The sequence below is a fragment of the Oryx dammah genome, unplaced genomic scaffold (genome assembly GCF_014754425.2).
Source record: "Oryx dammah isolate SB20612 unplaced genomic scaffold, SCBI_Odam_1.1 HiC_scaffold_19, whole genome shotgun sequence".
NCBI classification, from domain to species: domain Eukaryota; kingdom Metazoa; phylum Chordata; class Mammalia; order Artiodactyla; family Bovidae; genus Oryx; species Oryx dammah.
Window position 1 is genome coordinate 73,706,018 of NW_024070203.1, and position 22,678 is coordinate 73,728,695.

A 22,678-nucleotide genomic window follows, 5' to 3' on the forward strand; every position below is an offset into this window, starting at 1 on the left:
CTACATTGAGTCTGATTTGTCCACAAGAGGTAGCAAAGTGGAAAGATTGTCAGATCTTGTATCTGCTGTCCAGTTAATGAGATCTGCATCTGTGAAGTATGTTGGACTTCCTTTTTTTTCTGTTTTCATATCAGTTTTCTTTCAGCGCGTGCATGCGTGCTCAGTTGCTTCAGTTGTGTCCAACTCTTTGTGACCCCCCCATGGACTGTAACCTGCCGATCTCTGTCCATGGGACAGAGGTCCTTTGCCCTCCTGCAGCGAGGGGATCTTCCCAACCCAGGGATAGAACCTGGGTCTCTTGCATTGCAGGCAAATTCTTTACCACTGAGCTACCAGGGAAGTCCATTTTTATATTTATTCACCCTTACTTGGAAGGGAGATTCAGTTCCTAAAAGAATAATAATTTGATCACAGGAAGTGGTATACAATTTGTTGTTTTTTGCAGTCACTCTGGCACTATCGACTGTTTAGATTATTTGTAAGAAAAATAATTTCAGTTTCTTAGGATCTTTTTTACTTTTTGGTAACCATAGCCTTTTTATTTGTATAAGAACTATTTTTTTTTAGTTTAATAGACAAATACTTATGTTTTCATTGACATGTGTCCCCTTTTCTGAGATGATGAATCTCAACACCCTTCAAGGCCCATTTTGAAATCCTGACTCCCCAGAAGCCCTGGCATTCACTGATTCTTCTAACCTGAAATGAATGCCGCCTTCTCTTAGTAAGTTTTGGTTGTAACACTTATCTTGGCTCCCAGTTTAGTGTTTTATTTGTTTCCCTATGTATGCCTTTTGTTTTTACAAATAGATTATAGTATACTACTTGAGATGTGTGGATTGAATTAGTGGTTCTCAACTTCCTTTCTTTCTCAGGCTTCCTAAGGGGTAGATGGCACAGTTTTCCATAGCTGTGGTTCGTAATTAAGGTGATCTTCCCAAGTGTGTAGAGATCCCCTCAGGTGGTGCTGTTTGTCTCCCCTCTCTTCCCAGTGTATCAGGTAGTACAGCTTATTTCCTATAACACTTACCTCTGGGCTGTCAGGAGGTATTTGTTGATTGAGTTGGATCCATGGCAAGTGTCCATGCCAAGAATAGAGGCTCCAAGAGGTTTTGTCTCCCCTCCTCTCTTTCACCTCTTATTTGAGTAATTACAGGTAAATCAACCTCTTGTAGTCTTTTGTTTTCTCATGGAAAACAGAGACTATTACATCAAGAATTTGATATTAAATGAAAAAAATCTGTATACTTGTTATTATGACATCAGATAAAACAGTATCAAATTAAGTACACTTTTGTGTTGGTGCCAGTTTCTAAGAAACTTTTCACACTCTGTGTATTAGAACATTTTTAAATTTAGATTTGTCTTTCTTACTTTTTAAATTTTAAATTTATCTTTCAATAAAATATTGGTACCACTAGTTTGTTGCTTTTTCCTTTAATCTTGGCAAGATGAAAAGTTGGCAACCTTACATTTATTCCTTTAATTTGAAGGAGATTTTATTTATCTGTTAAGTCTAGAAGTTAGAATATTCTTTATGCCTTAAAATCTGTGGCAGCCCAGTTTGGGGATAGGTTTCTGTATATTTATTTGTTAGACTAACCTTGTTAATGTTCCTTTTCAGTAAAGTTCCAGTAAAATTTCTGTCTTTACTGATATTTTTTTCTGCTTGAACTATCAGTTTCTGATAGAAGTGTATTTCTCATTGGTGTTGACATTTCCTCAAATGGTCAGTTTTTACTAGAGATAATTTTTGAGATGTAGTATTAGGAGCATTCAGATTCTTGCATGTTACTTGTTCTTGGTGGATTATTCCTTTTAATCTTATATAATGTCTCTCATCCCTTCTATCATACTTCCTTTTCCTCCAATCTCATAATATTTGACTTTTAATATGTGTGATGAACCATTTGAATAAGCAGGTTTATTTCTGCTGTCTGCATTTTATATTTTCTGAACCTTTTATTTCACTGCCTTTTTTCCTTTGTGAGATTGCTAGTTTCCTGCATTTCTTTCTTTTTTTCCTCTGCTTTTGACTGGAAACCATAGATTGTTATTTCTGTTCTTTTAGTGGTTACTATTAAGCTTTTCAGTCACATTTATAACAAAACCATGAGTCTAACTCCAGCTTCCAGGATGAACCCAGTCTCTCACTGGGGAGCACTTTGAGCATCATTTCCCATCTGTGGAGATATTTATCTTTTATTTGATTTCAGCTGTGTCTTTTGAGTTTCTCTTTTTTACAGATGTCTTTCATGGCTGTATATTAAGAGTGGGAGAGGTTTTTCAGAGAGAGCAAAGTACACCAACTCTATTGCAACGATTCTTCTAGCCCACTGATACGCATACCTGCACATAATATTCAGTCAATGTTTGTTAATTGATACATATTTTATACAGTTCTTCCTTCTGTTTTAGTTTTACTCACTTTACTCTTTCCAGCTTTATATGGAAAGGAAAGTAGAGGGAACAGTCCCACCCAAACCTGTGAAAGACCTTTTCATTGACTCCTCACATCAGACTTGATGGCGTATTCAGTGCTAAGAGAAGAAAGGAGGTGTCGAGAATGTAGTTAGTCTGGGACGAAGCAGCTTTCGAGTCCTACTGTAAATTGGTAATATTTATTAATGGTAATCTCATTGCTAGGCTGGTTCCATTTTGTTATATTTGTTAACTCTTCTGCTCTGTCAACACTACAGATGCCAGTTACTTTCGTGGGAACCAGGAGAGCTGTGGTATATGTAGCTGTGTTGTCACTATGATAATGGTGACTGAGTTTGGGAAGCACTCCTCTTCTGCCTAGTGTTTGCTAGGACAGTCTCTGAGATGGTGCCTATTAAAGGAGTGCCAGGCTGGAGATGAGGCTAGTGTTTGTCTCTGCCTCGCTCTCTGCTCCACCATCTTCCTTTTTCAGGAGGTTGAAGTTAGTTACAAAGAGAGAATTAAACCAGTAAACTTGTTAGTTCTGGATGCTGCAATATTGAGAATATTGTATCTGTGACTACGAAGTGAGTTTTGAGTGTTTGTTTTTTTTTAAAAAAAAAAAAACCATGGGAAAGAAACTAGCAGTCTAGGAGTGATAATTAAGGATGGCAGTTCGATAGACTGATGTCCTTCATGGTCATTCTCAGGATTAGCTCTCTACCTTTAGTTATCCACACACTATCTAAAAGCACCACATTTGTGTGTGTATGTGTGTGTGCATGTTTGGCTTTTGTTTTTTAAGTGGTTGGAGGTTGAGATGGGATGAGAGCCCTCTTGATCTGTGATGTCAGTCTGTAAATCAGAGACTGCCTATTGTGTCTGCTAATATTGGGTTGAGTATTTATTGTTAGATGAAGAATTGGAAACTTTTATTGGTAGATCTCTGAAGGCCAAACAGGGGTGGGGAGGCAGCCCTTTGCTGTGTTGCCAGAGAGGAGAGATTTGTATTCATTAGTGCTCCATGGAGAAGGCAATGGCAACCCACTCCAACACTCTTGCCTGGAAAACCCCATGGACAGAGGAGCCTGGTGGGCTGCAGTCCATGGGGTCGCTACTAGTTGGACATGACTGAGTGACTTCACTTTCACTTTTCACTTTCATGCATTAGAGAAGGAAATGGCAACCCACTCCAGTGTTCTTGCCTGGAGAATCCCAGGGACAGCGGAGCCTGGTGGGCTGCCATCTATGGTGTTGCACAGAGTCGGACACGACTGAAGCAACTTAGCAGCAGCAGCAGCAGCAGCAGCAGCAGCAGCAGCAGTGCTCCATAGTGATAAAAGGAATCTGGTAGAGCTCTTAAATTTGACTGTGGTGGCTTGTAGTTTTGACCTTTTTTTTTTTTTTAATAATTTCAGTTTGTATCTTTGAATTTCTAGTTCAGAAAACCTTCCTTCAGGTTTTCCGAGCTAGAGACCCAGTGTTAAGAACCCTGGTAGGTGCAGATTTCAAAGAAGCATTCGATACAACTTTCAGACCCCCTTTGGGTACACTGATCATAATGCTTCAGGTAATAAGCAAGGTTGTTGTGTAAAGCCCACTTGGTTAGTCTGGCTTCATGGGAATAAAGATCCCCAGCACGGTCTACTTACGCTGTAGAAGGAAAATAATGAAATCTATTGCTGTCTCCTAATAGTAGGTTCATTTGAATCACAGCTAAATATCTTTAATTTTTTCTACTTAGAGAAATAGAAATGCTGTTGCCATGTTACTTGGATTTAAACTGTCTGCTGTGATATATGTTGATGTAATTTTATGTAGAGTAAGATTGTTTATGCTGTTTCTCTTTTTAATCCTTGAAGTTGCTTAAAAAGTAAGGAAATTGGAAAATCCCTTTTGTTTAGATAAAGAAAAAAGGAAAGGCAATTTGTCACTACTGAGCTGTAGCTTTCGTGGGGGTAGAGATGAGTGACACATGGTCTCTGTTTCTGGGAGTTTAGACATTAAATCAGTGTCCTCTGGTTCCCTAAAACCTTGCTAGAAAGAATGGCCTGTTTGTGTTCCAGGTTCAGTGTTTCCCAAACAGTGCTCACTTCAGTTTGGAAAACACAGGATTAAGCATAGTTAATCAGGTTTCTTTATTTTAGGACTTTAATAGAGGTGTGTGGATTGTGAATTTCTAAGAAGGGACTTTACTAAGCAGCATTTCCAAAACTTGAAATAGTAGGGTCCTACATGGAGTATTAATCTTGGGACTATTTTAAGCAATGCTTACATGTATTTGTGGTTTCTTAGAGTAGTGATTTCCAAACTTATTTTATCATCAGCATCACTTTGGGTTTCTTAGACCTTTTTTCTTTTTCTCCAATTTTGAGTTGATAGAATGTTTATGTGATTTAAATTTAACCAAGTGTACATTGGCACTCAGTGAAAAACTTCCTTCCTGCTCTGTTTCCTAGCTGCCTACTTCCTTTCCTCATAGATGACTAATGTTATTCCTTCCAGAGATATTTTATGAATGTGTCATAATTTATTTAGCTAGAACATAAATTACTGAGTCTTGTATTTGGAGATTTCTGACTTAGTAAGTTTGGGTGGGGTCTGGTACTGTGTCTTTTAAAATGTTCCTTAGAGATTGGATGATTAGCTGGGTTTAGATGCTATTATTTTAGATGGTACACATTACGTTTGCATGTGACATATTTTCCAATTCTTAAAACAACTCGGAAGCAGCTATGGTAGGCACCATTTCTGGCAGAGGAGGAAACATGAGAGCAGATTTTTAAATGACCTGCTCAAGGTCATGTTCCTCTTTTAATGGTGGAGTAGAGACTCAAAAAAAAAAAGCAGGGCTTTTTTGGTATCTAGGTAGGACTTGGGTTGGCACTGATTTTGCCTTTTCATGGCTACAATGCAGATATTTAGCTAAACAACCCCCCTTCCCCCCAAAAAACCCCAAACAAATAAAAAAATAATATCAGTATTTATATCCAATTCTTATTTTGGCACAGCATTAAAATGTTAAAATTTTTTACTGCATTACTTGCCAAAAAATAGCTAGGAATTAGACTTTCTCTAGTTTGGTTTTAAGGCGCTTAACCAGTTAGACTCAGGTTATCAATTTCAGGCACTTATATTCAGGTGAGTTGCACACAGACTTTTTATCTGTACTTTTACTTCTTGATGGCTGACCTTCTCTCTCCCCTTTGTTTCCAGCTTCCTTTTGGCTCCTTCAGTACATTCCTTTATACCAGCCAGAATTACACTGTGGAGGAGGGAAAGATGGAGGGAGAAAGAAGACTGTTCGCTAAGTGGAGGGATTAGGAGAAGATCCCTGGCTTACAGTACCAAGTGGTTTTCCTGTCTGGTAAACTCTTTCTGGGGATGATTCTCAAAGAAAGAGTTTAGACAAATTCTTCAGAGTATTGTAAGACCATGTGAATTAGGGCAGAGCCCCCATAGGTTTATTTTATAGGACAGTATTCCTTAGTGTGTTTTAAAAAACCTAGTCTCATACTATTGTTCTCATAGCAGAAAAGCTAAAATCTTTTAAGAATGATTATGAAAAGAATTTAAAAAGCTATGAATTCACCATTTTGAGTCAGTGTAGGACTTAGCGCAGGGATATGAACGTCTACTCATTTGTTCAGCCACCCATCCATCAGCGCACAGAAGGGTTTTACTATGTGTTGGGTGCTGGGTGTTTAGAAATTAGTGAAAACATGATTCTTGCCTTTGTAGAGTTTCAGGCTTGGAGAAGGAAATGGCAATCCACTCCAGTATTCTTGCCTGGAGAATTCCACGGACAGAGGAGCCTGGTGAGCTAGTCCATGGGGTTGAAAAGAGTCGGACACGACTGAGTGACTAACGCAACAGGCTGTTCAGTTCAGTTCAGTCACTCAGTTTTGTCTGACTCTGCGACCCCACGGACTGCAGCATGCCAGGCTTCCCTGTCCATCACCAACTCCTGGAGCTTACTCAGACTCATGTCCATTGAGTCGGTGATGCCATCCAACCGTCTCATCCTCTGTCGTCCCCTTCTCCTCCCGCCTTCAATCTTTTCCCAGCATCAGGGTCTTTTCAAGAAAGTCAGCTCTTCACATGAGGTGGCCAAAGTACTGGAGTTTCAGCTTCAACATCAGTCCTTCCAGTGAGTATTCAGGACTGATTTCCTTTAGGATGGACTGGTTGGATTTCCTTGCAGTTCAAGGGACTCTCAAGAGTCTTCTCCAACACCACAGTTCAAAAGCATCAATTCTTTGGCGCTCAGCTTTCTTTGTAGTCCAACTCTCCTATCCATGCATGACTAGGGGAAAAACCATAGCTTTGACTAGACAGATCTTTGTCTGCATAGTAATGTCTCTACTTTTTAATATGCTATCTAAGTTGGTCATAACTTTTCTTCCAAGGAGTAAGTGTTTTTTAATTTCATGGCTGCAGTCACCATCTGCAGTGATTCTGGAGCCCAAAAAAATAAAGTCTGTCACTGTTTCTATTGTTTCCCCGTCTATTTGCCATGAAATGATGGGACCAGATGCCATGATCTTAGTTTTCGGAATATTGAGTTTTAAGCCAACTTTTTCACCTCTTTTACTTTCATCAAGAGGTTCTTTAGTTCTTCTTCACTTCCTGCCATAAGGGTGGTATCATCTGCATATCTGAGGTTACTGATATTTCTCCCGGCAATCTTGATTCCAGCTTGTGCTTTATCCAGTCCAGCATTTTTCATGATGTATTCTGCATATAACACATAGGCTGGGAAAGAGATATTTCACCAAACAAGTAGTTATACAGTATAAGTACAGTGGAGGAGGTATGCCACAGGGGGTCAGAAGAATACCTAGTATAGCCTGGAGTGAAAGATGAGTTAAGGATTCCCACAGGTTCTTTCAGCCAACCCTTGAGGGATTAGTATCTATAGATGTGTAGAGGGCAGTAGAGTATAGTTTATTCTAGACTGAAGGAATGGGTGAGTACAAATAAAATAAAGTAAGGAGCTCCCTGGTGGTTTAGAGGTTGGGATTCTGCGCTTCTGCTGTTGTGGCCTGGGTTCTCTCTCTGGTCGGGGAACTCTCATAAGCTACACAGAGTGCCAAAAGGAAAGAGAAAAATAGAGTAGTTTGTGAATATAATCTAGTTAAGAACTTGGGAGAGCATAGTGATATCTGGAGTATGCAGTGCTCTGGAAGTGTTAGGAGATGAGACTGGAAGTAGTAGGGGAGAGAAGAGAAGGAATCTCTTACTGTTGTGAAATAAAAGCCCAGGCACAGGATACAAAGAGTTACAGTGTGCCTACAGGTTTCTGATTCCAGGAATTCCCAGACTTAGTTGTCATTCCCTGGTTCTTCGGGTTCCTACCAGATCTCCAGATTCAAATTGGGCCTTGTTTAATTTGGCAACCTGTTCAAGCTAGAAGTTGGCTGATTTGAAACAGCAATCTATAGAGCAAGCTATCCAAGGATGAAAAATATACTTCAGTGATAATGGCTGCCATTTATTGAGCATTTAAGTGCTGGGCTCTTTCCAGAGTACATTACAAAATCGCCTTTAATCCTTACAGCAGCACCACCAAACAAGTGGTTGATCCTCATTTAACAGAGCAAGAAACCTTCCATGCTCTGGGAGGTTAAAGTAAACTTGCCCAAGGTTGCAGAACCAGTTAATGGAAGAGATGAAATTGAACCCAGGTTGATTTGTTTGACAGCCCCTTCTTTCCCTACCACCACCTCAGGACTGCAGGATGGCTCCTGGAGCAGACGGAATGGCAGCTGAAGAATGTCCAGTGACCGTTTCAGAGGCAGTAAAACTACTATTTCATCTTCGATGTTAAAAGGGCAAACAAGAAGCCATCCCATTATCTGTTATTCAAAGAAACTTTCCTGAGTCTAATGGCATCAGGATCCTTGGTCAGGAACCTAACCTCCTGATAGTCTTGTTTTGTGAAAAAATCAGATTTAATCATAGGTATATAGCTCTATTTAAAAAACTGAGTACCTTGCTGAACAGTAGTATTTATATTACGAAGTGCATTAGTTTCTCATGAGACGTTTGATTTGTATGTGGAGTTAAAATGGGGTTTGTAACAGTTCAAATACATTATATGCATTTGGCAGATACTTTATTGAATGATGTTGCAGTTATTCAGAATGTGGATATGGCCTAAGGGTGAAGAAAAACCAAGACTTTTCTCTTAAAATTTTGGCTGGATGCTACATTTTTGGAACAGAAGCACTAAAGAAGTCTTCTTACTCTGTTAGCATGCGAGTTAACACAAGTTTGACTTTCGTATGTATGTATAGTCTTACTGTTAAGAAACTGAAATTAGGTGAGACAAAGACACAGGAAATTATAAAGAAGAATTAATGTGTAAAGGCCAAATCTTTTATCTTTTCCTACCAAATTTCTTGTTCATTTGGCATGTGTATTTCCCTTTTCCTGTTTTGAATGGAGCTGAAAATAAAGTAGATGGTTTTGTTTTAAAGGAAAATGACTCACTTTCTTGTGCTAGTTTCTCAGAGATGTGTTTATCTTTTGAATGGCACAGTAAAAACTTTGGGATTTTGGTCTCCTTTTCGATTTGTTATGAAACATGTTATTTATGGCATTATATAGGAATTTCTAACTAGAATATTTTCCTATGTTAAGGGAAGAAATTATTTTTAAGTATAATGTCTTTTTCTTTGTTGTAGTTGCAGAGTATTTTTATAATGTGGGTTTTTCTCATCTTAGTTGTATAGAATGTTTGAGCTGTTTCAACTGAAAACCATTTTAGGAGTAAGAATTAAATTTCCCACTTAAAATTTGTATCATTTTCTGTATTTATCTGGAAACTTGTTTTTTTGGTCTTGAATGTATCTTGAGGCTGAATAGCTTGTGTTTATTTATTTAAGGTAAAATGAACACATTATATAAACAGGCATTCGTTTTCTCCATAAGCACAAAGTGTATAGAAATCCTACCTATAACTGGTTACTCGGGAAGCTGACAGATGGGTTTTTTCCCTCTATAAAAGCCGCCATTTGGGTGATTTGTAGTCTTTTAAAAGTCAGGGGACTTCCCTGGTGGTCTACCGGCTAAGACTGCTCCCGGTGCAGGGAGCCTGGGTTCAATCCCTGGTCAGGGAACTAGATCCCATGTACCACAACTAAGACCTGGTGCAGCCAAATTTAAAAAAAAAAGTTAGGTGTTTGCTACCTGGCACCATTTTCTTTGGTAGGCAAAAAATAGAGAAAAGTCAACTCAAATCTAAAGAAAACGTGGCTAAGACTTATGTCTAAGCAGAGATACATTACGGATCAAAGTACAAGCTGGGATTTGCATTATAAAACTGAACAGAGTACTCTTCCTAAGGAAATACCCTCTTTTAGAGGGTGGGAGGAATAATCTTCTGTGTCAGTGGTCTCACATGCAAATGCCTCCAGGTGATAGGCAGGTAAGGGCACCTCTTGTCACCACTAGTCAATAGGAGCTTGGTTGTTAGATCTCATTTTTCAAGAGAAGCTAGAAATCTGAGTACCTGTCTGAAATTTTCCAGTTTTACATGTTGGCCAAGTTCTTTAAGAGTCTTTTAAAAATTTAAAAGGCCATGTGATTCAACATCATGTTTACACCTGTAGGCTGGCAGTTTGTGACTTAGTCTTAAAGACTTCCGCCTCCCCACCCCTTTCACTGATTGACTATAGCTTTTGCATGTAAATCTTAGAAGTTCTTTCTGATCCTTGCCTCTACTGCCTCGCCTTCCCCTGTTGTAGTACTCATGAGAAGTTTAATGCTATCATGGAGGCAGGGTTACATTTTTCATATGCTTTATGCTGCATTACCATGTCATTTTATATCTAGAGAATCACGCATGGATACATTTATTCTGACTGCACAACAGACCAGTGGATTTTTAAAAATTAGTTGATTAACTGATTTTTGGCTCTGCTGGGTCTTTGTTGCTGCCCGGGCTTTTCTCTAGTTGCAGTGTGCGGGCTTCTCATTATATTAGCTTCTCATTATATTAGCTTCTCTTGTTGTGGAGCATGGGCTCTAGAGTGCTGGCTTCAGTAGTTGTGGCTCGCGGGCTTAATTGCTCTGCAGCCTGTGGGATATTCCCAGATCGGGGATGGAGCCCGTGTCCCCTACATTGGCAAGTGGGTTCTTTACCATTGAGCCACCAGGAAGCCCCTGGATTTTAGTTTTAACAGTATTAAGAGTTCATAAATAGTGTTTCAGACCCTCCATTGTAACCAACCTTTTAGAAACCGTCACTTGTTGAGTTTTGGTGTAGTGATTTTTTTCTTCTATGTATGTATTATCTAAATACCTGTATTGCTTCTCTCATTATCCACCCCCCCCCCCAATTCCTGAAAAATTCTGAAGCTAGGAACGCATGATCAGGGTTAAATTCAGATAGAAGCCGTATAGAACGAATTTTTAAAAACTGTATCTGAAAATTGAATGTCTTGAAGTCACATTTCAGACTTACAGCAAGAGAGTCTTTCATAATCACAGAGATGAAGGGAATCACCCCTAAAGTGCTAGTGCTTCTGTTTGGGCCAAGTGAAGTGAAGTTGCGCAGTCGTGTCCAGCTCTTTGCGACCCCATGGACTGTAGCCTAGCAGGCTCCTCAATCCATGGGATTCTCCAGGCAAGAATACTGGAGTGGGTTGCCATTTCCTTCTCCAGGGGATCTTCCTGCTTGTTTGGGCCAAAGCAACCCTAATTCCGCTAAGCTCTTCTGAGACTCACAGGTCAGGGTAGCTCCTAATATTTTAAGTCACAACACAGTGGGCAGGTAGGCTGAAAGACTTCATCTCCTTCACCCATAAACAAATCCACAGTGCAGCAGGAGGAGGGGACTCAGTTATCCCTTCAGTCTTGACACCCAAAACTCCCTCAAGGGGCTCCCCTTGAGCAGGTGGCCTGCTGCAGGACTGTGTGAAAAGGGACTTGGGGTTGGGATACCCACTGTACAGGATTAAAGAAGCCAACTCCAGGCCTTCAGTTGGGGGTGGGAATATACTTACTAAATGCTGGCACAAGTAAATGACCGTCTCAAAATGCTCCCTGCACCTTTGCCGAAAGTACATTCTTTTCTCTCAGTTACAGTCCTGCTGCCAGGCAGCACCACCATGTAATAGCTTGAATTTATTGTTGATAATGTGAACAGTTGGCATGCAAGGAAGCATTTCACAGGTGTCAGAGTATATGGTGTGGTGCAATAGTTGTATAAAAGAACTGTGTTGTGGAGGGACTCCCAATACTCAGCAAAGTGTGTGATGATACAGTGCAAAGACCATGTTCTGTGGTAGGAGGAGGGTTTGACTCCTCTCTTTGCCATCAATCTGGTAACACAGCCATTGCTCCAAAAGAAAAAAAAAGTGCGCTTTGATTGCATCTTGAATTTTAAGCTTCAGAGAGTTTGCTTTTGGAGAAATGCCAGAAATATTCCTACAGTATTTCTTTTTCTACAAAAAGCTTATCTGGGTGCATTTAAGTTTTGGCAGTACCTACCTTCTCTGACGTGGATGACAGGTGTTCTTTAAGACATTTTCTGTAGGAATCTTATGATTCGGTGTTCACTGATTCACTGTTGTTTCTTCATATGGATTATTAAACCCTATATTCCAAAATAAAATTATATGGATAGGTAAAAGTTTTATTTCCATGAATGGATATCTAGAGAGTGGAGTGAGGTCACTTTAAAGGTAGTTTGCTAATATGATTATTGGGTAACTGGTGAATTATCAGATGTTTTCACTGTGTTAACTGGTCTGTTAAGGAGTTAATATGGGCAACTGTCCTAAAAAAATCTGTATATTCATTCACACTTTTCTTGCTTGTTCTAAACTTCAATTTGAGGTAGAAGACCTGAGGAGTAGTTTTGTTTAGTTTAAGATCAGGAATCTTTTCTGCTCCTGAAATGTAACAAGTATTATTGTACATTTTCACTGTTGGAAAGATATGGAAGAGTGGGGAAATATACTTGGTAGGTTTTATCTCTTCTTTGCTTAAAGTCTGAAGCCAGTTTAGATGGAAACACAAATGACTGTAGAATGTCAAGTAGACCATTAAAGGGTCCTGTATGAGGGAGAAGCTGTAGGTTTATGTAGGAGGAAAATTAGAGCCACCAGAAAACTTCATGGAGAGGAGGTAGTGTTTGAGCTGGGCCTGAAGAAATAAGAACGAGACCAGAGGAAATGTATGGGTGGCAGAAGAATTAGGCCACTTTCTACCACTAAAGTGAGTACTGATAAATGTGAAACATGGATAGGTATCCCTGGTCTTATAGTTCCAGGTAAAGAAAAACATCATCTTGTAGAAGGTGGACTGAGGGAAATACATGCTGGAGAATTGGAGCCTTTTAGGGGTCCAGAGACACCTAAATTTTTTACATTTAGAAATGTAACTAGGAATCTAGCAGGTTTCATTCATTTGGGGGATGTGTTTATTGAACAGGTGGCAGGGGATTCAGGATTACGGCAGAGAATTATAAAACTGAAGACCCTACATTAAGTGCTACTGTCAGCTGTGGGTTGTAGAAATTATAATGTTAAATTTAGGGGAGATGAGACTGAAATTGTAGGGAATTTCAAGGTCAGCTATGAAATATGTTACTTTCTAGCAGGTACTGTTAAACTTATTTCTCTTTTAATACTGGTTTGCTGTTACCTTACCTTGGTGCTTGAAAATTTTCCAGCCTGTGGATCTGTAAGTCTGTCTATAAATATGAAGGAATAGAATAGATTATTGAATCGGAATACAGAATAAATCTTTGGTGTCGGAGTACTAAGGATTGTCAGAAACATGCTGCTAACCTATCCTTCTGTGTTACAGCCACCTCACAAAGACTTTCCTGCCTGTCTCCAAATGAGATTAAATGCTGAGTTATGAGGTTATTTTGTAATGTTATGCTGTGTTCTTAAACTTGTTTCCCATCACAATCACATGTAAAGATTTATTCTGAAATGTAAGTTGGTGAGCTCTAAGGTGGCCTTTCCTGGTGGCTTAGCGGTAGAGAATCTGCCTGCAATGCAGGAGATTGCCTGCAGTGCAGGAGTTGTGGTTTTGATCCCTGGATTCAGAAGAATCCTTGGAGAAGGAAATGGCAACCTGCTCTAGTATTCTTGACTGGGAAATCCCATGGACAGGGGAACCTGGTGGGCTACATACAGTCCATGGGGTTGCAAGAGTCATACTCGACTTAGCAACTACACTACCACCACCAGGGTCGCTTATCTTTTCTTTTAAAAACAGAAAACTTGTGTTAATATTACAATGGGAAGAAATACAGAAATGCAAAGAAATAGAGGAAACAATAGAATGGGAAAGACAAGAGACCTCTTCAAGAAAATTAGAGATACCAAGGGAACATTTCATGCAAAGATGGTCTCAATAAAGGACAGAAATGCTATAGACCTAACAGAAGCAGAAGATATTAAGAAGAGGTGGCAAGAATACACAGAACTGTACAAAAAAAGATCTTCATGACCCAGATAATCATGATGGTGTGATTACTCACCTAGAGCCAGACATCCTGGAATGTGAAGTCAAGTGAGCCTTAGAAAGCATCACTACAAACAAAGCTAGTGGAGGTGATGGAATTCCAGTTGAGCTGTTTCAAATCCTGAAAGATGATGCTGTGAAAGTGCTGCACTCAATATGCCAGCAAATTTGGAAAACTCAGCAGTGGCCACGGGACTGGAAAAGGTCAGTTTTCATTCCAATCCCAAAGAAAGGCAATGCCAAAAAATGCACAAACTACCGCACAGTTGCACTCATTTCACACGCTAGTAAAGTAATGCTCAAAATTCTTCAAGCCAGGCTTCAGCAATACGTGAACCACGAACTTCCAGATGTTCAAGCTGGTTTTAGAAAAGGCAGAAGAATCAGAGATCAAATTGCCAACATCCGTTGGATCATGGAAAAAGCAAGGGAGTTCCAGAAAAACATCTATTTCTGCTTTATTGACTATACCAAAGCCTTTGACTGTGTGGATCACAATAAACTGTGGAAAATTCTGAAAGAGATGGGAATACTAGATCACCTGACCTGCCTCTTGAGAAACCCATATGCAGGTCAGGAAGCAACAGTTAGAACTGGACATGGAACAACAGACTGGTTCCAAATAGGAAAAGGAGTATGTAAAGGCTCTATATTGTCACACTGCTTATTTAACTTATATGCAGAGAACATCATGAGAAACGCTGGGCTGGAGGAAGCACAAGCTGGAATCAAGATTGCTGGGAGAAATATCAATAACCTCAGATATGCAGATGACACCACCATTATGGCAGAAAGTTAAGAACTAAAGAGCCTCTTGATGAAAGTGAAAGAGGAGAGTGAAAAAGGTGGCTTAAAGCTCAGCATTCAGAAAACGAAGATCATGGCATCTGGTCCCATCATTTCATGGCAAATAGATGGGGAAACGGTGGAAACAGTGGCAGACTTTATTTTCTTGGGCTCCAAAATCACTGTAGATGGTGACTGCAAGTCATGAAACTAAAAGACTCTTGCTCCTTGGAAGAAAAGTTATGACCAACCTGGATAGCATATTAAAAAGCAGAGGCATTACTTTGCCAACAAAGGTCCATCTAGTCAAAGCTATGGTTTTTCCTGTGGTCATGTATGGATGTGAGAGTTGGACTGTGAAGAAAGCTGAGTGCCGAAGAATTGATGCTTCTGAACTGTGGTGTTGGAGGACTCTTGAGAGTCCTTTGGACTGCAAGGAGTCCATCCCAGAGGAAATCAGTCCTGAATACTCATTGGAAGGACTGATGTTGAAGCTGAAACTCCAGTACTTTGGCCACCTCATGTGAAGAGCTGACTCATTTGAAAAGACCCTGATGCTGGGAAAGATTGAGGGCAGGAGGAGAAGGGGAGGACAGAGGATGAGATGATTGGATGGCATCATTGACTCAATGGACATGATTGGGGTAAACTCTGGGAGTTGGTGATGGACAGGGAGGCCTGGCGTGCTGCAGTTCATGGGGTTGCAGAGTCAGATACAACTGAACTGAACTGAACAGTTAATAACTTTAAGCATTGTAAGCTTTTGGACGAGGATCCTTTAATGTAGATGAGTGCCTGATAATTTTGGACAAACATTCAGTAACTTAGTAAATTTAAATGAATGTGATCAGTGGCCTGCAGTGATTCTGAGTTTTGTATGTCTGCCCAGGATTCTGTAATAAGAAGGGGAACAAAGTACTCCTTATTTTGTAGTTAGTACTTTGTGTTTTTTTGCTTTGAAGATTTCTTTGTTACTGTTATCTGGGATCATGTAGAAAAAAGGTGTATGGGGCCAATTTAGTTAAAATAACTATCTTGAAATTTGGAAAAATGATATATATTTTCTATAAATTTGGGGGATTGAATTTAAGAATTAAACAAATTTGATATTTAGAGACACATTCTTAAGTGTCTATGTAAAATCAGTTTGCGTATGAAAGTTTCAGATGGGTAAGATGAAATTGAATATGACAGTAAATGCTGTTTCAATATAAACGTTAACATAAATATCTTCCACTGATGTATTTGCTTTTCATACCTTCTTAACAGTTTCAAGACTAAAAAGAACTAGAGAGGACTGATTAGTCTTCCTTCACATAGATGAGACCAAAAACTTAATGGGCTACTAGTGGTAGATGAGCTGGATTTCTTGTCAAGCAGTGGGTATCATTTCCAGTACAAATGGGTGTACATTTCAGATACAGTTAGGAGACCACCATGATTTTTGATAATAGAAAGTTTTATGTCTGTAACCATTTCTTCTATGCCCTTCTTAAGGTGAAATTTGCTTTTGAGTTCTTGAATTGTTATTTTATTTCTCTTTATTTCTAGCATTTTGATATCCTCAAACCCTACTTTAGTTTTACAGATACTACCTGCGGTGGTATTTGGAGCCGTGAAAGCATCATTTAATTCTTAATCTCAGTTGTCCAGTTTTGAGAACACTCACTCCCCTATGCTTTGTGAAAACTCTGGAGAGTTTGGCTAACAGTGTTGGGCTAAGAAAAAAGGAGTGGAAATGAGGGGTTTAGTTGTATGCTGGTGAACAAGTATCTTTTGACAGTGTCACTACTGTGGATTTGGGAAGTAAAGCCTTCCTTGGCCTTATCTCACAGTCTCTCTGTTTTCTGGTGAAGAATTTTATACGTGGCTCAGAGTGAATGTGGGCTGAGGAGAGAGAGCTCCTGCCTCCCTGCTGGGTCTTCTCAAGGCTGTGGTTATTGCCCAGAACAGAGCCTCCCAGTTTATTTTCTTCTCCCCATTTTCTAGTCAGCCTTCTTGCAGAGCTCATGAGTTCTACAGTGCGTTACTCTTCTGTTTTCTCTTGTCTTGGAGCACAGATACGTGCATTGTAAATGAGCAGACTGAGATATGGTAAAAAAGCTTGACTTCAAAGGACTGAAGAAAACATTTTTTGTTAATGAAAGACTAGAAAAATGTAAATTATTTTATTGAGAGCCAAATCAGAGATGATCAGATGCTATTTGGGAGTGAAAATTAAGTATGACATCATTCAAAAGTTACTTTTGCTTGAAAGTGTTAGTCACTCAGTCGTGTCCAACTCTTTGGTACCCCATGGGCTATAGCCCACCAGCTTCCTCTGTCCATGGAGTTCTCCAGGCAAGAATATTGGAGTGGTTGTCATTTCCTTCTCCAGGGGATCTTCCCGACCCAGGAATTGAACCCTCATCTCTTATGTCTTCTGCATTGGCAGGCGAGCTCCCAGGTGCTGCCTGGGAAGCCCTGTTTTTGCTTAGGAATATGATTTAGTGTTGTACATTTGGTTATACTTAGAGGAGGGCATGTCAACCCACTCCAGTATTCTTGCCTGGAGAATCCCATGGACAGAGGAGCCTGGGGTCTCCAGTCCATAGGGTTGCAAAGAGTCGGACATGACTGAAGTGGCTTAGCACAGCACCATTTGCTTATACACATTTTAGTATTTCAGAGATGCTCCTCGTAAAGAACAGAGGATAGAACTTTACTAGATAAAGTTGAAGGACAGTTGGAACCTAGTAGAATCTCTTATCAGATAATTAGCTTATTTGCCCACATATTGTATGATTTGTGGTAGCTTTTAAATCCTAAACTAATTTTGAGTATCTATACCACTTTCATCAGTTGTTAGTACGAATGAGTGAAATTTGATTTTATGTATTTTGTCACTCTTTACAAAGCAAACTTTATGAAATTTCCTATTGATTTACTGTTCTGTTTTTTTCCTGTTTTCTAAAATTCTCAGTTTATTTTTAAAAGAATAATTTCTGAAAATTATTTTTCAGTTATTAATAATAAAACAAATACTGTTTTCAAAGATCAGGCATTTGTTTAGGTAACTAAATAGAACTGAACTCTTAGCTACATTTGATTACATCTTTATATTATAAAATGACTTCCTTAGGTTGACAGAAGTACCTAATTTAAATGAATATTACAGTTCTTTATATTAACTCAAGACTTTCTTTGAGAGAAACAGCAAAATGGTAATAAATAACATGAGTTAATATCTCTGTTAGATAGTCCTTTGAGATTTCTCTAAGCATATTCAATAACTCTTAAAAATGTCAGGTGTTGTCCTTGTTTTACAGATATGGTCACTAAGTTTGTTTTTTTTTTTTTTTTTTGCAACTCCACAAGAACACGAACCTGGGCACCAAGGTTTTAATTTGTACAATCGTGTGTCACAAGGCCCTTCTTCCAGAACTTTTGAGACTATTCTCACCTTAAGTCAGTTTGGCTTTTGGATTGTTTCTGCCTTGTTATATTAAATTCTTTAACAGTTACATACTTTCCAAATAGTTTCATCTCGTAGTATACCTGTACCTTCAAGAATCTCTTTCAGCATATGTAGTACAGTGTTTGAAAAATTGGCTTTCCACTGGGCATTGATTGAGTTGCCAGTTCTACTGCTGGTTTGTTAAAATCTGGAAGCGTGTTCCTCTTCTGTAAAATCAGATGATGACTGAAGTTACAAATGAGGTGGTGAGGGAAGGCAGCTGCAGGGTTGACTTACGGCTTTTTAGAGACAGAACTTAAAGATTATATACAAATTATTTTTGCCTTAGTAAATTTTTTGTGGTGGTGTGATGGTAAAGAATCCAGTTGCCAATGCAGGAGACCCAGAGACGTGAGTTCAGTTCCTGGGTCAGGAAGATCCCCTGAAGAAGGAAATGGCAACCCACTCCAGTATTGCCTGGGAAATCCCATGGACAGAGGATCCTGGCGGGCTACAGTCCCTGGGGTCACAAAAGAGTCGGACATGACTGAACGCACACACATGAGGACTCTTTTGTTTACAAAGGCTCTGTATGTGTTGTTTATTCATGCTTTGTTTTGTTTTTAAAGGTTACGAGAAGTTTCAGAGAAACTGAACAAATACAATTTAAACAGGTAAGAGTTTTAAAATATTTTGCATTTCCTGAAGAGAATAGCTTTTTTAAAAAACAAAAATTAGGAAAACGTACTCATGTTTAGGTAGCAGCTATTAAGAATATTTTAATCTAGCTGTCAGCTTTTTATGAGTGAGTTCATTTGAATTATAGTTTGTGTTCATACTGATTTTTAAAAACTCTGCCATACCAAAGAGGTATAATGACTATAGATAATGTATTTCAATTATTGCTTTAAATTATATAAATATTAGTTTTTTTAAAATGAGTTTTGCCAGCAATTCTTTTGTTAATTGAAATTGAAAAAACCCTCAAGGGTGTATTTGCCATTTAAAAAATAATTTTCTTATTTAAATTCCTTGTGGCTTTTCATCATAATGATAGGGTGTTATTATTTTCATTTTATATATACACACACACACATACTCACACATACGTATGATTTTATTACATGGTATACGCATACACTTGAGTGTATGCGTATACCATGTAATAGTTTCTAGTAAATACTAGGACTTTGGAGGAAAGAGAAATAATAACTCTGCTTGCATGTTTTTTTTAATTCCCCAGCCACCCCCCTTTGAATGTACTGGAGCAGGCTACTATTAAACAGTGTGTGGTGGGACCGAATCACGCTGCCTTCCTTCTTGAGGTAAATTGTTTACTCTTAAGGTAGAGAAGTGAAGATGAGTGTCAAAATACAACTGTGCATCATCCCATGTCTTCCTTTTGGAAGGAACGAGGAAAAGAGCAGTTTCTTATGATAGTTATTTCAGAGCTCACCCAGTTCCATTTCCTTATTGTATAAATTCTCTGGCCCAGAGAAAATGTAAATGATTTATTAGAGCTTGAAGCTAGTTAGTAAGAGAATGGAGAAGTTCCTGATATCCAGTTATTTTCTTACTCTGAATTCTGTTAGATTAAGATATTTTACATTATCTTTACTGGTTTCATGGGAACGCATATAAAACATACTTCGTGGCTTCAGTATGAGTGCCTTCTGGAAGGGAGCTTATTTTTTGGCTTTTTGAATTGAGAGTGATAGATACATAATCTGTTTGTTGAATAAACTCAAGTTTTAATGCACATTTTTACTTGGGAAAGTTCTATTTTCTTTGCTTCTAGGATGGTAGAGTTTGCAGGATTGGTTTTTCAGTACAGCCAGACCGATTGGAATTGGGTAAACCTGACAGTAATGATGGGTAAGACATTATGTCCTTTCTATTTAATAAATAATTTAATTCTTAAAGGTATAATATTCCATCTGTGTTTTGATTTGGGGAACCTTCAAGTTAAAAAGCACTGTAGAAAACCAGATGCTTAAAATAGAATGCAGTGGTTACTTTGTAGTTTGATTTTAATTTTTATGCAAGCAGTGATTTATAGCTAAAATATTCACATTAAAACTAGCAGAGGAATCAGTGATCACTTAACAGAATAGGGTACCAGAAGTATGATATGTATTTGGTAGGTTCCAAGTCAGATCTACTCTTTGAGACAACTGCCTTTTCAGATCATGTTTTTTCCCTCTTAATATTCCCAAATCAGGTAACTCAATTTGAAATTGATGAAGTCTTCAAAGTTTTGGTCTTTATAAAGGATGACATATAAAAAAGATTGCTAGATAATGCATGATGACTTTCAATCGACTGCTTAAGAGGAAAATATGATTACTTTTAAAAATCTAAGAAACAATTTGTTTGCAGCTAAACCATGAAAAAGTTTCAGACAGGAGTGGGATTGTTACAAGGTTACAAGTTGTTAGATTTGCTCTTCATTCTGAAGTGTCCATCTCAGTGAGAGTCATCAGAATTGTTAAGCTGATATTTTATGTAGTGAAGCCTGGAATTCCTAGGCAGTTGGGGACTTTTCCATGATTTTTCTACCTCTTGTTTTTTTCCCAGGTCAAAGTTGAATAGCAGCTCTGGGGCAGGGAGGACTTCGAGACCTGGTAGGACAAGCGACTCCCCGTGGTTTCTCTCAGGTTCTGAGACTCTGGGCAGGCTGGCTGGCAACACCCTGGGGTAAGCTGTGGCCTGATGATGCATCCACTGGTCTGTGAGTGCTGTCATTGCGAGTGGTCGTCTCAGTGTTACCTAGTGATGAAGCCAGGGACCTCAGCAAGGTCTCCTGTTGCTTGGAATGAGCCACCATGACTTAAAAGAGCCCACATAGGCTAATTACTGTTAACCTAGGTTTTTGATCTTTTAAAAATGTATAGTGGCTATATGCATTTATGTCATCTATGTTGTTTTTTAAATTTCAGTTATATTATCTTTGGTCTTATTTTTGATTAATTCTTGGGTAAAAAAATTGTAACATTTCTTTCTAGTATCCAAATCTGGTGGTTCTTTCTGAATAAATTTAATGAGGCTTCAAACTATTACGTAACTAAATTTTACTGCCTTTAATGAAATCTTTTTCACTTTAAAGAAATTACTGTACTTTACTTGACATATAACAGTTGCAAGTGCACAACATAACAATTCAATATTTGTATATACATGTATATAAATGTTTATGGCCCTTGAACAATGTGGGATTTAGGGCACATTTTTGATCCTGTACAGTCAAAAATCCACTTGTAACTTCTGACTCCTTCAAAACTTAACTACTAATAGCCTCTTGTTGACTGGCAGCCTTAGGGTTAACATAAACAGTTCATTAATATGTATTTTGTATGTTATATGTATTCCGTATTCTTATAATAAAGTAAGATAGAAAAAATAAAACATTGAGAAGAAAATACATTATACAGAGTGAAGTAAGCCAGAAAGAAAAACACCAAAGTACAGTATACTAACACATATATATGGAATTTAGAAAGATGGTAACGATAACCCTGTATGCGAGACAGCAAAAGAGACAGAGATGTATAGAACAGTCTTATGGACTCTGTGGGAGAGGGCGAGGGTGGGATGATTTGGGAGAATGGTATTGAAACATGTATAATATCATATGTGAAACGAATCGCCAGTCCAGGTTTGATGCATGATACAGGATGCTCGGGGCTGGTGCACTGGGATGGCCCAGAGGGTTGGTATGGGGAGGGAGGTGGGAGGGGGGTTCAGGATAGGGAACACGTACGTGTACACCCGTTGTGGACTCATGTTCAGTTCAGTTCAGTCACTCAGTCGTGTCCGACTCTTTGCGACCCCATGAATTGCAGCACGCCAGGCCTCCCTGTCCATCACCAACTCCCGGAGTTCACTCAAATTCAAGTCCATCTAGTCGGTGATGCCACCCAGCCATCTCATCCTCTGTTGTCCCCTTCTCCTCCTGCCCCCAATCCCTCCCAGCATCAGAGTCTTTTCCAATGAGTCAACTCATCACATGAGGTGGCCAAAGCACTGAAGTTTCAGCTTTAGCATCATTCTTTCCAAAGAAATCCCAGGGCTGATCTCCTTTAGAATGGACTGGTTGGATCTCCTTGCAGTCCAAGGGACTCTCAGAGTCTTTTCCAACATCACAGTTCAAAAGCATCAATTCTTTGGCACTCAGCTTTCTTCACAGTCCCAACTCTCACATCCATACATGACCACAGGAAAAACCATAGCCTTGACTAGACGGACTTTTGTTGGCAAAGTAGTATCTCTGCTTTTGAATATGCTATCTAGGTTGGTCATAACTTTCCTTCCAAGGAGTAAGCGTCTTTTAATTTCATGGCTGCAGTCACCATCTGCAGTGATTTTGGAGCCCAAGAAAATAAAGTCTGACACTGTTTCCACTGTTTCCCCATCTATTTGCCGTGAAGTGATGGGACTGGATGCCATGATCTTAGTTTTCTGAATGTTGAGCTTTAAGCCACCTTTTTCACTCTCCTCTTTCACTTTCATCAAAAGGCTTTTTAGTTCATCTTCACTTTCTGCCAT

At 39.0% G+C, this 22,678-nt stretch overlaps 1 protein-coding gene across 5 annotated transcripts in view; it reads left to right on the forward strand.

Moving 5' to 3' along the window:
• The window catches only part of UBR5 (ubiquitin protein ligase E3 component n-recognin 5), a 139,104-nt gene that overhangs the window by 26,734 nt on the left and 89,692 nt on the right, over positions 1-22,678 (forward strand). For all 5 annotated transcript variants that reach the window (XM_040261971.1, XM_040261972.1, XM_040261975.1 and 2 more), the window contains exons 2-5: positions 18,763-18,807; positions 19,377-19,458; positions 19,932-20,008; positions 20,711-20,830. In XM_040261971.1, the coding sequence (XP_040117905.1) occupies positions 18,763-18,807; positions 19,377-19,458; positions 19,932-20,008; positions 20,711-20,830 (324 nt within the window). The remainder of the gene's footprint in view (positions 1-18,762; positions 18,808-19,376; positions 19,459-19,931; positions 20,009-20,710; positions 20,831-22,678) is intronic.